This window comes from Melospiza georgiana, chromosome 1 (genome assembly GCF_028018845.1).
Source record: "Melospiza georgiana isolate bMelGeo1 chromosome 1, bMelGeo1.pri, whole genome shotgun sequence".
NCBI classification, from domain to species: domain Eukaryota; kingdom Metazoa; phylum Chordata; class Aves; order Passeriformes; family Passerellidae; genus Melospiza; species Melospiza georgiana.
Window position 1 is genome coordinate 36,983,999 of NC_080430.1, and position 15,526 is coordinate 36,999,524.

Sequence of the window (15,526 nt, forward strand, 5' to 3'; positions counted from 1 at the left end):
TTTTTTTTTTTTTTTTTTTTTTTTAACCTCCCCTGGGAGCCTTATTACAGATTAGATTTGATGAATTTCTATCCCATGTACTGCTCCACTCCTCCCGCCTGACAATACCTGGAACAGCTTTCGGAGAATCTGCTTAGTTCCATTCTACACACTTACATTTTTTTTTCCTTGCTGCAAAATTTTAGACTCTTATAATTAAAACTTTCTATCAAAATAGCATAGATTTTTTTCTCTGTGTAGGAAAACTAGCCAACTGTGATCTACTAAATAGATAGTTTAAAAAACACTACCTTACCAAGTACTGATGGCTGTTTAATTAGGGAAGGCTGAACAATTTACCTGAAAAAATGAATTTGTGAAAAAAAGCAAAACTATTTACAGAAATTTCTAGTCTGCTAAAAAGTGTTTTCATAAGATAATATTTAATTTTTCATTATCTGTTTTCAAAAGAAATATGGGAATATTTTAATAAAAATACTGATCAATTTTTCATTTCCAAAAATTTCTAAAGACTTTAGGGATTCTTTTTTAAAAATAATCTTTTCCCCAAAGGAAGAGGTACAGGGAAGGGTTAGCAAGGAGACACAATCCATGTTGAAAAACTTTGGCAGAAAATTTTATTTCTTCTAAATTTAGGTAGCAGTGAAGACTACATTTTTTGGTTAGAAGCTCTTCTTAAAGTGAGGTGTTTGCTGACATGTTATTTTGAAAACCAGCACAGTAGGATGACTTCTTTAATAAATGGGCATAAACCCCAGAGATTAGAAAGTCTCAGAGTGAGTGACAAACCCCTGTGCGGTATCTGATTTCTTTGCCAAAACAGGGAAGGTTTTTAATAAAGGTCAAAGAGAAATAATCTCCAAATACAGCAGTGTCTCTTTCCCCTGTATGTTTACTCTTTTATTTCACCCCTTTACAGCTAAAGGCAGACCTTAACACACACACGCACACACAAAAGGAAACAACAACCAAAGAGAAGGGGAAAAAAAAAAAAAAGCCTGAAATTTTAGTTACACCACATGTGGTTTTCATTTGTGAAAAATGAACAAGCTGTTTGTGGTTAAACTGTCTAATCTGCTGTTATCAATCTAGCACTGCATTCAAGATTTACAGGATACATCAGCTTCTGTGCCACATTAGCTGTAAAAGGGAGAGGGGGTGGGAGGAAAAAGGAGGAGGAGAGAGTTTATCCTGAGGAATAATATTTCCAATGCAGCCACACTCACACTACATCTGGTTGTGCTGGTAGCGGCAGTTAAATTGAAATATTTCACAGCGTGTGTCAGAAACATGCAGAATGGTAATTATGACAGATCTGATTAAGCCTGAGTGCCACTAGCTCCCTGGCCAGCTCCGGTTGTGCAGGTGTGACCTTGTGCGTGCCTGCGTGTGTAAATAAAATTAATTACAAGCGAGAGGGCGAAGGCTTCGGTGACATCACAAAGCGGAGAAACTCCCAAGGGGGAGACCTAATGGAATATTTTCCCTCAGTCTAATAATACAGTTCATATTGACTTGAGGTAATTAGTGGGATCATTAAAGCAGTTTTCCCGGCGTATTTGGCTGCCTGATCAGATTAGTGAAAATGTTCTTCAGAACAAGCCCTGTGTGGTCTGCCAGAGAAGGAGGAAATAAAAAGCAACAAAGCATATTTTGGAATGATAAGCAGCGCTGGACTTTTTTCACAGCATTTTGCAGGGCCAGTCCTGGGAGCCTGGGTGCCTGACTCTCCTGACCAGTTCAATCTTTCATCCCAGGTGCATATGCTCCTGCTGCATGTCACCTGAGACTTTTAAATTTTTGCTCTGCTATACTTCAAAACTATGCCATCCCTATCCCTTAGTGCTTAAAAAAATCAGATAAAAGGCTTGAGGGATCACAAGCCCTAGAAGAAATACATGAAGATAACTGGGGGAAGGAAGAAGAATAAATATGTGATCAGATCCTCCCCACCTCTCCCCAGAAGTCTAACAGAAGACTGAAGGACTGGTTTGAGGATCATTAATGTTTTCATTTCCTAACAAGCTTACCCCAGCAGAAGAAAAAGGGGGAAAAAAAAGCAAGAAGTTTAACTATGATATAAAGTCTTGCACAGTAACAGAACACAGAGCCCTAATCAAGAAACGGACCATTTGTTTAAAAACAGTCTATTGAGCATGCTCTACCTTGCAAATGGAATATGCCAAGCTCTGTCACAGATGGCAAGCTTTGACAGTTCCCATCCGTAGCGTCGATACTCGACAGTTCAGCACAAGATCAGTGACATTCTGTCTCATTAGAGCCACGCTAATTATCACAGCTAGTTTCAGGGGAAACCATGTGTTGCAATGGTCAATTTGAAGGAGTCTGTGCATCAACAAACTGGTAATAAGGATCAGACACCTTATTATATGACAGCATGCTGCCTATGATCTGATTTACTGAATCAGAGGTACTGAGGCAACACTGAAGCCTGATGGGTTATGGAATCGCGTGTACACAATGAGTAGCTGAAATATGCTTTAAAAATAAAAGGGAGCTATATAGAAACAATACAAATAAAAAATTTAAAATGGTGAAGTTATAATACAGAGTTTTTTCATTTGACATTAAGACATGCAGAGATGTTAGAGATCTTGTCAGCCAGTTTTATCTTTAATCAAATCATATAAGATAAATAATTCAAAATGAAAACTTTAAAATTATGGATTATGCTAAATTATAATTCATTCCATACTCTGATTTTTCAGTTTCAATAACATGTACCAAACATTCCTTATGTTGTGCCGTCTTGATGCTTTAACATAATTTTATATTTTGTAAAGAGCTTTCTCTTCTTGGCTCTCTTTTTCCATTTGTACATTTAATGACTTTAACTTGTACTTCTCCTAGCTTCTCTCACTCATTTATGCTCTTTCCACCAGACAAAATCCATCCAACCAAAACCCCCCACTCTGCTGTTCCTGGACACCTGCGGGCCACATCCTGCCAGGCACTCAGCGGTCCCAGCGCCTCCCGGGGACGCGCCACAGGCTGCGGCCGTGAGAGCGTTAAGCATTAACTCCCAAGCAGAGCAGAGCAGGGCAGGTGTGCACTGTATCCCTCCAGGGAAGCTCTCCTCAGGGCTCAAATATACTCCATCTCCTGAAGCCCCTACCAGTCCTTTAAACGGCAGCATTTGAACAGCTCCTGCTGCCACCCGTCAGGCTGGGAACCTCCAGCCTCAGCTGATTTGACCCCTCGTGTAAAGCAGGCTCAGGAAGTACTCTTTGTCATCAGTGTGTCAACAAATCTAGCCTTTGCCTAACGTGTTGAAAGGGATACCTGGCTCCAAGGTGACGTGGGAAATTACATGCTGATGTGAACCACCTTGAAGATTTTAAGGTGGTTTCTCTTCAGAGTATCTTTGTTGATTCATGAAGCTGCCGTCTGTTCTTTATTAGGGGGAACCCAAGGCTCACTGAAGTCTAGCCACTCCACCAAAGCCATACCAAAAAAGTGGGCTATAGTCAGGATCAATGCCAGCCTTTTCTTGGGTCTCCCACGGTCAAGAGATATGAGAGTCAGCTAAACTCAATTTTTCTACTCCCTTTCTGAGAAGTATTTTTTTAAAAAGAGCTATGGAAATTTCCTGAGATTTTAACCTTTATTTCTGAGAGGAGATATTGTAAGAGGACTAGGACATGGGGCAGAGGAAGGACATGGAACATTCATTTTTTTCCCCTACCAGAAACCTGAAAATCCTTTTTCCTCTGACCTGGGCAAGACAGAACACACTATGACTCTGTAACTCGATATTTTGTGAAAGAAACAAATCAGCTCTATCTGCCAAGTTTCACAGTTTCACTGAATGACATGCCGCTTTATGGGGCAATTCTTGATCGCATGCAAAAGCCCATCTTGCTTTCTCAGTTCACACTCTTCCTCTTGCATCCCTGCCGACACCCGATCCCACCCGACTCCTGCTGCTCATGGCACCTCTTCAACTGCCAGAGCAATCACCCCCAGGCAACGAGGGGGGAGGAAAACAACATTAAAAAATTATAAAAAATAGATGTTGTTGTGTGTTTTTGCAGCTAATGTTTTCTAACTGTATCTCGCCTTTGCACCGGGGTGAGGGGTTTATTTCCAGGTGGACCTGTGAAACAACAGACCTCAGAGTACATTGTGTTTCCACCTCGCGTCTCCCTGCGCAGCATCCCCCCCTGCTCCACAGAGAATCCATTGTACACTGAGGTTGGGGGGGAGGGAGGGTGGGGGGGAAGGAGGTTTTTAAGCCAAGATTTAAACCCAGGAAGTGACTCAGCTGCTCTGAGGGAGACAAAGGCAGGAGAGAACTTGACTGAGAGCAGGGTGATGGGCAAAGGACTGAGCCCCCTCCTGCCCTGCAGGTTGCACCCCTCTGGGCAGCCTGAGGTGCAGCGCCCTGAGGAAACAGCTTTGGAAATAAATTTCAAGATCCCCTCCTAAAGCCACATTGTTACCAGAGGGTTACTCTTGGTGATAAAAAGGTTTCTTTTCCTCCAGCTGGAAAATAGTTGAATAGATTGTTCTATATCTGCGGTAATGGCATGTTACATCTCTGTGCCAGATCCACAATACCGTGCTTGTTCAGTGTGGGAAGCTGTTTAAAAATGACTTTCCTATTAGAGTATATAGCTTAGTCTCTAGATGGAAAAAGCCAGATCAAAGATATAGCATTTATAAAACTGCTGGTTAAAAAGATAAAAGTGAGATAACAGACATCAATTTTTCACTATAAATCTCTAGGTTTACTACAACATTAAAATTTCCAGTAAAAGCAGGGTTTTATATACCTGAACTCTAATGGCCTATTCTGAAAATATTTATGTCAGGAAAAGCATGGTATTTGCATGCCAAAAGCATTTTTAGTGCCAATGTTTAGCATTCCCTTCCCATTTAACTCCTTCCCATCTACTCATGAGTGCTAGATGCTCTGCCTAGTGCCTACCCATAGGATCTCCTATGCAGCCTCCTGGAAGAGAACACTCCCGGTGCATACAAAGGCAAAAAGTCAACCCCTTCTAATTAATTAGCCACTGTATAAAATACTTGCCGGATTGCTCAGGATGGAGTCTCTAGCATGTTCTGAAAACCATGATTTTACCTCCACACTTTGTATGTGAAAATGCTACTAACCAAAGCGAAAGACAGGGACGGAAGAACAGGAAACTGGGCAACACAACACAACAGCTCAGAAGTAACAGGTCAGAACTACATCATTAAATGAGGTTTTTAAAGGTATGGTGGTACTCCATTAGAATTATTTTAAAATCTAAGAATGATTCTGTGAGAACCAAGAGTCTCACCCTCCACATACAGGTATTTTCATTTGGTGAGAAGGAAGGGCATTCAGCACCTCTGGGGCCATAATGAGCCAGGATTACAGGATTGACTGCAAAAGAGTATTGATTTCACCCATTTATTTCACTAGAAATTAAACTTCTTTAGGTAAAAAAAGCAGGCTAGTGGCCTGAAACTGTAGTGCATGGGACTCTCAGAGGTATGGAGCTTGATATTACTGCAGTTTTTGCAAACTGTAATTTCCTAAATTTAAGAAAACTTTAGCAATTTAACCTGATTTTCAGCAAAGTATTGCTTTGTTCCCTGCTTCATACTAGCATATGCAAGCCACAGCTTTGCAGGATAAGCCATGACATAAATCTAACTTCTCAAAACATAGCAAACATACAGAAACGCTACAAGTCTCTACCTGCCTTATCTCTCAGGGCTCTTAAGTATGGGGGTTTTGTTTGCTTGTTTATCTGTTTTTATGGAATAAAATTAGATTTCAGCATCTGTCACCATCAAGACAAACTCATCCCTGGCTCCCACATGAGAACATCGTAACCCCTGCAGAGTTACTGAACCATGATACCTTAATGATCATTATACAAATCAACTGGTTTTTTTCTTTTTTTTTTTTTTTTAATAACAAAATTAAGAATGTGCTTCCTTAAGTAGTTGAATCAGACTTTCAGGCTACAAATTTAATAAAAACCCAATATGATGAAATTGTAAAACTAATGTACGCGACAAAATTTTTCGTGTGGATTCTTTTAATTTAGAGTTATTCAGGTGTGCTGATTAAATTTTAGCAAATAATATGTTGGCATTGCCACTCTGCCATTAAGAATCAACAACCTGCAAGAAGAGACAAAACACTTGGTAAACCTTTCTGTCTTCCTTTTGTGGGCATTTTTGCAAAGCTTTCTTTTCAACATAATCTAACAAAAAACCCATGCAGGCCTATTAGAAAGACAACCTACAATAAAACCACAAGATTTTAAACACGGACATTACGTGCTTTGCCAATTAAAGGTCTAAAACCCTCCAAAGATACGATGTATTCCAGGAATTTGAATATAATATCTTCCTTAGTTCCTCAGTATAATCATATTAATTTTTGAAGTATGTATTTTGAATTTAACAGATTTTTAAATTATTCTGTAGATAATATATCAATCCTTAAAAACATAGAAACTTCAAAAATATACTGAATGTATGCATTCCTGTATGGGAAAAGCATTCAACAATGGAAGGAATGTCCTAGCTGTGTCCCCCAAATCCATATACCAGATAGGCCCTTTCCTTTGGGAACACTAACAAGCTGCCAGCAAAGTGCACCATGAAACTTCAAGCAGGCAAATCATCTCCCACCTGAGTCAGAAAATGAACTCTCTAAACAGCACAGCAACCTCTGCCTGATCCCAGCAGCTCTGCCACAGCAGGCCCCAGCACCCAGCTGCTTTGTTGAGCATCAGGTCCACATGCGGTTGGTCTTCCACAACTCAGGAGGATTTAAAAACAAAACTGTTAATCAACACATTATTTTCTAAGGTGCTTCCTCCAGACTTTTCATTGTAATGAAGTGATTATCCCAGGATTTCCAGTTCCACTCTTGCCAAAGGCACTAACACAGTGCAAGGGAAGATGCTCTTTTTTACCTTGGTGCTACCCAAATAGAAACTCCTGTAGCGCATCATTTAGTAGCAATTCTGTACAAAGTGCTCTAGTCAGCAGAACATTATCTGCAGTCTCCTGGCTCAGGCAAGCCCAGCCACCTTGCAGATGCTGGCTCCTTAGACATCCAATCTAATGCTGCCCCAAATCAGTTTATTAGGGAAAAAAAAGGCAAGGCCTTCTAGGCCTTTGTCCCCTCACAGAGCTGGTTTAGGTCACATATGGTTTTACATCACAACTCCAGACTGGACTCCAAAATTAATTAAGTCCTTATATCCAAAATAAGATAAAATCAATAATGTTCAATTTTTAGCAGTTTTTAAAAACAAAAATGTTAATCAACACATCATTTTCTAATATGAGTCCTTCAGACTTTTCACTACAACTTGGGTTATCTCAGGATTTCCAGTTCTGAGTATGGAACCAATATCTCCAAACTGAAAAAAATATCAGAAAGAGATCTTTCTCAAGAGAGGTTCTCTTAGAGAATATGTTTGAACAAGCCTCTTTTTTGTGCAAGGGAGACTTTTTTGCCCCAAGAAATTTTACTTGTACCATTGAAGAGCTCCAATGAAGAATCTTTTACAGTACATGCACCTCCTTTAGTATAGGTGGCAGTGCTACATATTGAAAGATTATTAATTGGGTTACTAACAGTCAGCTAGTTCGAGAAGACCCAGCACATCCTAATCTACCTTGGAGGCTACTTCTGCAAAGCAGCTTTCTAGTACAAATGACACTTTATTTAACTACAGACCTGAAATCATGCTAGACACATAAATTAACATTGCTGAAATTGGTGGGAAAAATAACCCCTGAGAACACAGGTATAATCACCAGAGTAAAATGGAAAAGAACTATGTGTTTGATATTGTTTTCTGTGCTTAGTAGCAAGGTTTGTACAAGAATCTAGATTTTATATCAATGCTCAACTAACCTTGCAATCCTGTGGAGGCTTTCAGGCTTAATTTTGATTGCCTGTCCCTCTGAAAGTCAGCACTGAAAGAGCTGATCCACCTAGAAATTTTAAGGCTTTGCACTTAAATAAATGCACTATTGCACAAATCAGTTTAGAACAAAATTATGTGGGCTGATAGACTGGCTTCATACCTTAGCTTTACAGAAGAATGCAGTGGAAAGGGGAAGGTGCAGAAAACGGACAGTTCTCTAACCCCAAGTTTTGACATGTAAATAAAGACATCTGAGGAGCACACAGGTTGGAAGCTGCTGTAACATTCTATCATAATTAGAAACATTTCAAGAGCTCTGTAATTTCCAATCAAAATTACAGTAATTTCCGATATACAAGCCATGATTCATGACAGAATTTTTACATTCCATGGGAGATTATAGTGGCCTGATGTATGACACACTGAGTACAGCACTAACATAAACAATTCAGTTTAATGTTTAAACAGCACTTGGTGTTTAGAATCCCACAATAAAAGAAACATATTATTGTTGAAATTATCACTTTGACAGTGATTGAAGGGTAGGCAGGCATGTGGCCTATAAAGCTATAATTTTTACAGTCCACAGCTTGAGTTTAATCATTTTGATACAACATTTCCAAAATATCCCTTTAAATGCTCCTTACACCATATAACTTAAGAGACAACATCCTTTCTGTACTATGAACTCCAAAATGTGAACAGCACAGAAGTCAAAAGTTAAAGCCTTGTTAAAAAGAAAACCAGCACTAAAATGCTGATTGCCCAAGAAACATCAGTCTAATGGAGCTTCACTAGCTTTCCCTGGAAGATGCTGAATTTTTCTATGAAGTAATTTCAGAAAAATAAAGAAGTAGTGATAGTGTATTTAACACTTAATCTAATATGAAAATTCAACACTTGATTTCTTTCAAGCATTTGTATAACTATACCTTTCTCATTTTTCTATATGTTTTTCCTTTACTTCTTGAATACATTCTCACTTAAATCAATGCATTTGCGTACTCCAGTGATCTTTCTCAGAAGACATGTCATTTATGATAATCACAGCCAACAAGTGCCTGCTGATTTCCCTCTTGCCACTAAACTTGACAGAAAATCTTCAGTTAAAGAAAACAGAATAGGAAACCACAAAACAAAGGCTTAAAACTGAATATGCAATATATATGTATGCACACAAGCAGGTAACCAAGCAGACATTGTGTTCGACAAAATTATACTTTTTTTCTCAGCTATAACTTGTATAATTGAAATTTTTGGGGTCCTTTTTTTGTTGGTTTTCTTTTTTTTTGACAGTCCACCTCTCATGACAGTCTCACCAGTGGGTCTGACTAAATTATTTTTTGCAAAAACCAGCACCCCAGCGTTCCTCATTGCAGCACATGCAATTGCAAAACACCAAAGCCTCAAGATGAATTTGGCAGCAATACCCCGATCTTGACCACAGCTTTTGCCACATCCACACCAGCTGAGAACTGATGAACCTGATCCCTTCTGAGCCACACCAAGATCCACGGGCACACAGGGAAGGTGTCTGGCTGGTGGGCAAAAGGGAGTGAGACATCTCAGGAAGCTGCTTCTCCTCCCCCTCTGGGGAACCAGAGGTTAGCTCAGACTCAGCAAGGAGCTCTGAGTTGTACTGAGCTGATACACTGACCCAGCTACCCATTTAAACTCACATAGAAACTGATCTGGGGGAATAATTGCACAGGAAATGGAGCTCTTTGAGCCCTGGGAATTTTACCTGGCTTTTGGTTGCCGCAACCTTCGCAAACAGTGCTTGGGACACCTTAGCTCTCTTCATTTCCTGCTGAATCTCATCATAAATGGAAGCATTAATGTTCATGGAATTGTTTTCTGGTTTTCCATTCCTCTCTGTAGCAATAGTAGCAGTTTTGACCTAGAAAATATGAGACATTTTTCATTATGAAAAAGTTATTTCCTCTCTTTCCCTCCCTAAGTAGTTCCCCTTTGCATTTTATTCCTTCTATCCAATCTTTCTCTGATATTCCTTCAGCATTTTGCAGAATAAACATTATAAGTTACCTATAGTTCCAGCAACTGGGAAACAGGAAAATTCAGTGCATTGTAACAGGTGCATCTGAAATTCAAGTTACCATTAACAGACCATTGCAAATTTCAATGTCATAAATTAGGTGGAAACTTGTCAAACAGTCTTATAGAGACTTGTGAACCCTTACATGATTTCTTTGCCCCACACAAATTAAGTAAAAATTGTAAATGCAACATAAAAGAATCTCTAATGAAATAGAAATCTGACAGATATATCTTGATTCCTGTCTTATGCCCAGTACACTCAAATGCATGATAATGTTGAAAAGTTGTGGCTTTAGATTGAATTTTTAAAAATTTATCTTATCAGTTTGATTCTTAAGCTGTTTTTAAGAAACAATTAGAATAATGCATACTTTAACCACTCCTTCATGAAACCAAGATAGGACTTTCTTAAAGCTACTGATTCTAGTTGTATTTTGCTTACATACACCAAATATTTACTCTTCTTGCAATCCAGATTAAGTAAACACCAAACATGTAAACAAGACAGAGTGATTACAGTACCACCTTTATGCTGCATCTGCAGCATTAAGAAAAACAACAAAAAAATACATCAGTAGCGACATGATGTGCAGGAGACTATCCTTTCCTTCATCCTCTGGAAATGATGGAAGTGATGTTTCAACACCAAGCATCATCCCACCAAGGTTAGACTGCAGTTTCTGCAATATCAGTTGAAAGGTACAAAAAATCAGCAGGTACTCAGCTTATCCTACAATATTCTCAGTAGTTTAGGATAACGTCTGTCTTTAGCAGTAACTCTTGCAAGGCTTGCTCAAGATTAGTGGACCTAATGAGCCACTAATCCCAAAGTGGATCAGAGGAAAGGAAAACTGGATTTCTGCCGAGAACCCACAAGGTGATGATGCAAACAAAATCAAACCTTAAGATTTCAATTCAAACATAGTGACTTATACAGAGGTTACTGAGAGCTGAATTAATTTGGTTATTCTGAAGTTACACAGCTAGTTGAAGACAGTCATTCAGCCTAATTCTAGGTCTAATGGACAGAGCCTGGCACTTCCAGAAGGTAATTCAGCCTACTCTTAAGTTCATGTCTGAACCCACACTTTCACTATCAGTTTGATCCAGTGCAAGTCAGCTTCTTCCTGTGCTCTGAAGTCCCTTGAGGTTCAAAAGGAAATCATGACAACATGATAATTCATCTTCTAATCTCACACTCTATGAGCATTCATATGTCACAGGTCTCACAATATGGGAGTCGAAGGGTTTGGATGAGAGATGTGCTTAGGCAAATCAGCAGTCCATTTTTTCCTAGAAATGCCATCCTCAGTTTGTGTTAGCTATCATCCATAGTGCTTTTAATATAAAATAATCTAGTCCCGAAACTGGGAGTGCATGCCACTTTTGCTGAACATGATTCGTCCATCAGGCTTTTCAGGAACTGTGCTTACACATGCCCATTAACTACAAGGGGCAAAACTTCAGAAGAACAAGTTGTCCACAAACATTTCCTTGCCCTCATTCTGGCAGGCATTAGCACAAGGGTTCTAAGTAAAAATGGAAATGGAGAAAAATCCCAGAAGGTGGCATAGAGTTATTAATATGAGTTTTTTTTCATCTGAAAACAATTAGTACTTTGCAGCCATGCCCTTTTCTGTAATGTGACATTTTACCAGCCACATTGCACAAGAGGATGGCCAAGCCTGGACCAAAGGTTGCTCAGAAACATTTGAGGCACCTGGCAGCAGGGAGGGAGGATCAGCACCATGAAACTCTCTCCTTCCCACTGCAGAGCAGGAAAAGGTAAGCCTCACACCGGACAAATCAGTACAGGGTTGCAAGAGCAGGTGCATCTCCTGAAGATCATACAGTGAAATAATTTAAAAATACAAAATAAGTGGCAATTTTATAACTTTTAAATAAGAAGGATGTGCCAGAAGATAACTGACAAGAGGTGGGGATGTTAAACATACAACCGTAGACAGACTTATCTCTGTGCATGTAAAAAACAGCCTAAGCTAAATTAGGGAATGAAAAAGTGATGGCTTTGTCAAGACATCTTCTTGAATCTTGGGCTTAAATTTTAGGAAACAAATTTCAGTCCTTCCCCCCAAAATAATTTAAACTTGTAACTAATCTTTGAAAGACCCAAGGGGAAGATGAGAAGATGAAGGTATTCAGCTAGCATACACTAGTTTTTGGGAAGGAAACACTTTGCTCTTGTGATCTTGATCAAAATGTGTCTCTTTGGTAAGCACACTGCCTTTTTGATTGCTCCTGAGCTTCAAAGGACAGCTTCATGTTGTAGCAGTACTTCACAGATCACTTAACTGAGCTGTGAACACACAGACCATCAAAAGCCATCACACACCCATGCTGTAGACATAATTTAAACTATGCTACTTGGTCCACACTTCTCAGTGTCCAGTTTAATACGGATATGCATTTAACCCAGGGAATTACTGAAAATCCTCATTCTGGTTCGCAGATCACATCTATCTTTATAGAGGTACAATAAATTCAACAGCATCTAATATGTCATTAAAGTTAAAACAAACTCCTATTGCCTTCTGTTGATATTTAATCAGGGAACACTAATTGAATTCAGAAAACACTAATATCTGCATCAAAAAGCAGTATTAGCCCAAAGATCTTCAGGGGAATAAAGTCTTAAAGTTATAAAATGATGGTTTGGGGATTACCAAGAGTTGTGGTTCTCAGTCATACCCTCTCCCTTTCCAATTCACTTCATTGGCCAAGTATAAAAATTCTTTTCCTGTGTCTTAATAATTTCTCTTCAAAGATCAGGTGAAGACTCTGGCTGGTCTAGATTGACTATTGGTCTGCTCTAGTCTGATGAATTCCATGCAATAATGTCAATTAACCTCTTGGAGAATATCCATACATATAACTGTTTCATAATTTATACATAAGCAGCATCTAGGCTGTTGTGTTGAATTTAGAATTGAGTTCAAGACAGAGGCTGTTTGAAGCTGGGTTGAAAAAACACCCTCCTCCTCAAAAAAACCCAACAGAAAACAAAAAAACTCTCAATGGTGCAGCTCCAGGACTTGAGAGAGGAGGTGGAAAAAGTATTCATTTTGGAGAGAAAAACAAAACAAAATATAATCTCTCATCTCATCCACACTTAAGCACAACCTCCCACCCCACCCACACCTACAGCCACGTTTTCTGTTTAGGAAAGAAACCATAGATAAGCTAATTTTTTTTTTTTTGACAGTAACCAAATATTGGAAATACTAACTGAAGAGGGGAGCATTATTTTACAAATGTAACACACTGAGAAACAGGAATTCATTTGGCCATCTTCCTACCACCAATCAATCTAGTCTTCTAAGAATACTTGAAAAAAAATAACATATCCATCTCCTCCTGGCCTACCCAGATATATCTTCTCATCAAATAAGACTGATTACAGCAGCAAGAAATTCTGGATTAATTCAGTTTTCCAAAAAAAGGGTAGGTTGTCATAGAAGGAATAACCAGCATGAAGAGGTTTTCACAAACATGGAAGCTCATTCCTTCCCCATTGAAACTGAAACAAAAAAATCTTATATAACACATTCTCATAACTACTGTTTTAGCTTGGGAACAAAAATCTTCTTTAATCCTGGTTTAGTTTTTAATATTACATTGTACATTAAAATTCATAAAGTAGTTCATTCCAGGCAAAACAAACTACTTTTCAGTTCTGCTCTGCAAATAGCAGAGGAGGTACAATAAATGCTGTTGCTTTCAGAACAGCTTTTATCAGGACAAGGTTTACTACTCCATTATTACAGTGGCGCCTGGAAGTGCAGTTATAGTTAAGTGTCAGGGTTTCCATTAACTCTCTTCCATGGTGGTTTTTGTGGGGGTGGGAGGAGAGGATTGCATTTATTATTTTGTTCATTTTACTTTCATTAAAATGCAACTTGGCACAAAGATTTTCAACCTAAATCTAAAATTTTGCCAACTTGAAATAAAAATTTTGCTGGTGGCGATACATGGCACATGCATATGGGACTAGGACTTCACCATAAAGTTTCAAGGAAGCTGGTGTTGTCCCGAACTCCTTGCAATGGAGATTCACTGTTCCTCAAACATCATCAAAGCAGCGCTCTCCTAGATATCATTCTTTCAAGAGTAACATCCTATCTCTGAGACCCAACCCATGATACTGCTTTAACTTGCAGGTACTGTAATTTATCTGCAGTCAGAAAGGCCAGGATTGTATTTAAGAGCTGAAGGTTTTGGTCAATGAGTACCTAGAACCATGAATCATGCAAGATTTTGGCTACCTCTTAAAACATTGCCTTGTTAAAATAATATTCTGCTCTTGACATTACACGTACTCTATTTTTACACAGGATGATGATGGGACCCAAGGGTTAAAACAATTTTTCTTTGGGAAATATGGGTGGCATAAAGGTTTCTTCCTTGGCTCAGCTGAAATGGAGATTACTTATCTTGAGAAAGAAGTATTTGTAACTGCAGGATGGCTAAAAACCTTTAAGCAGAATATTTTGGAAAAGAAAATCTGTAACTTGGCCACCTGCCTCTATCCTTACCACAAACTGTACAGAGGAGGGGGAGTCATCTTCCCTTCACATCCCAAACTGTCCTGATGAGACATAAAGACCATCCCTAGCACCTCATCATCCTCTAAAGTGTCCCCAGATTCTCTCATTTCCATATAACATGCAGTAGACCCATTCTCTCAACTTGACCTAGGAATATCCCAGAAGGGCCTTTGTGGGGTGATCTGCAAGATGAAGGTGTTGAAGAGTGCAGGGAAATTATTAAAAGAAATAGAACGTGAAAGGACCTTTTCCTTTCCTTCTAGATTGCAGAGGTTAAATGTCTCCATGCAGTACCTACCTGATGGAGATGCTAATACTTATAAATTCCAGTGCCCCAGGAAACAGCCTGACAGACAGGCTTCTGCCCCAGGGGTGGCAACTCGAACAATGTCCAAGGGAAAAATCCTTGTGCACGCCGTCTCCTTGTGCTCAGTCCACCAGTGTGGAAGATAGTAGCAGACTTTTACAACTTGACCAGCTTAGAGGGCTATACACGCATCCCAAAAGCTCATGCATTAGAGGCTAATGATTTCAATTAAAAAAAAAAAAAGTAAGATTTTGCATTTTGTTTAAGTCAGAGAGAAAGGGAGAAGTAACGGGGACAAAGAGCTTCTTAAAGGATTTCAAAAAATAATTGGAACCAATCCAGATACATTAGCTCAAGTAGCAACTAGTAAGAATGCTGCAAAAATGAGATAAATTCAACACTGTTCCTTCTAACTCAGGCACCAGGGTTTATGCTTGGTGAGTTCCTACTATCCAATCAGACCTCCAAGGTCACACTTTCTGTTTTTGCATACAACAGACTGGAAAATTTACACAGAACAAGCTCAGCTGCTAAATGGTTAAGTCTGCTCTACTGTCTGGCCACCAGTTGGCAACACAAAAATGCAAAATAGATCCTTTTCAGGATGTTTATTTTCACATCCTTCCGAAACTGATAACTTGCAATTGCAAAATAAACCTTCATGTGTGGCATATTAGCTCCCA

The 15,526-nt window shown here is 39.1% G+C and overlaps 1 protein-coding gene across 5 annotated transcripts in view; it reads right to left on the reverse strand.

The window, feature by feature from the left end:
• The window catches only part of SATB1 (SATB homeobox 1), a 92,213-nt gene that overhangs the window by 16,827 nt on the left and 59,860 nt on the right, over window positions 1-15,526 (reverse strand). For all 5 annotated transcript variants that reach the window (XM_058030815.1, XM_058030849.1, XM_058030824.1 and 2 more), the window contains exon 9: window positions 9,658-9,813. In XM_058030815.1, the coding sequence (XP_057886798.1) occupies window positions 9,658-9,813 (156 nt within the window). The remainder of the gene's footprint in view (window positions 1-9,657; window positions 9,814-15,526) is intronic.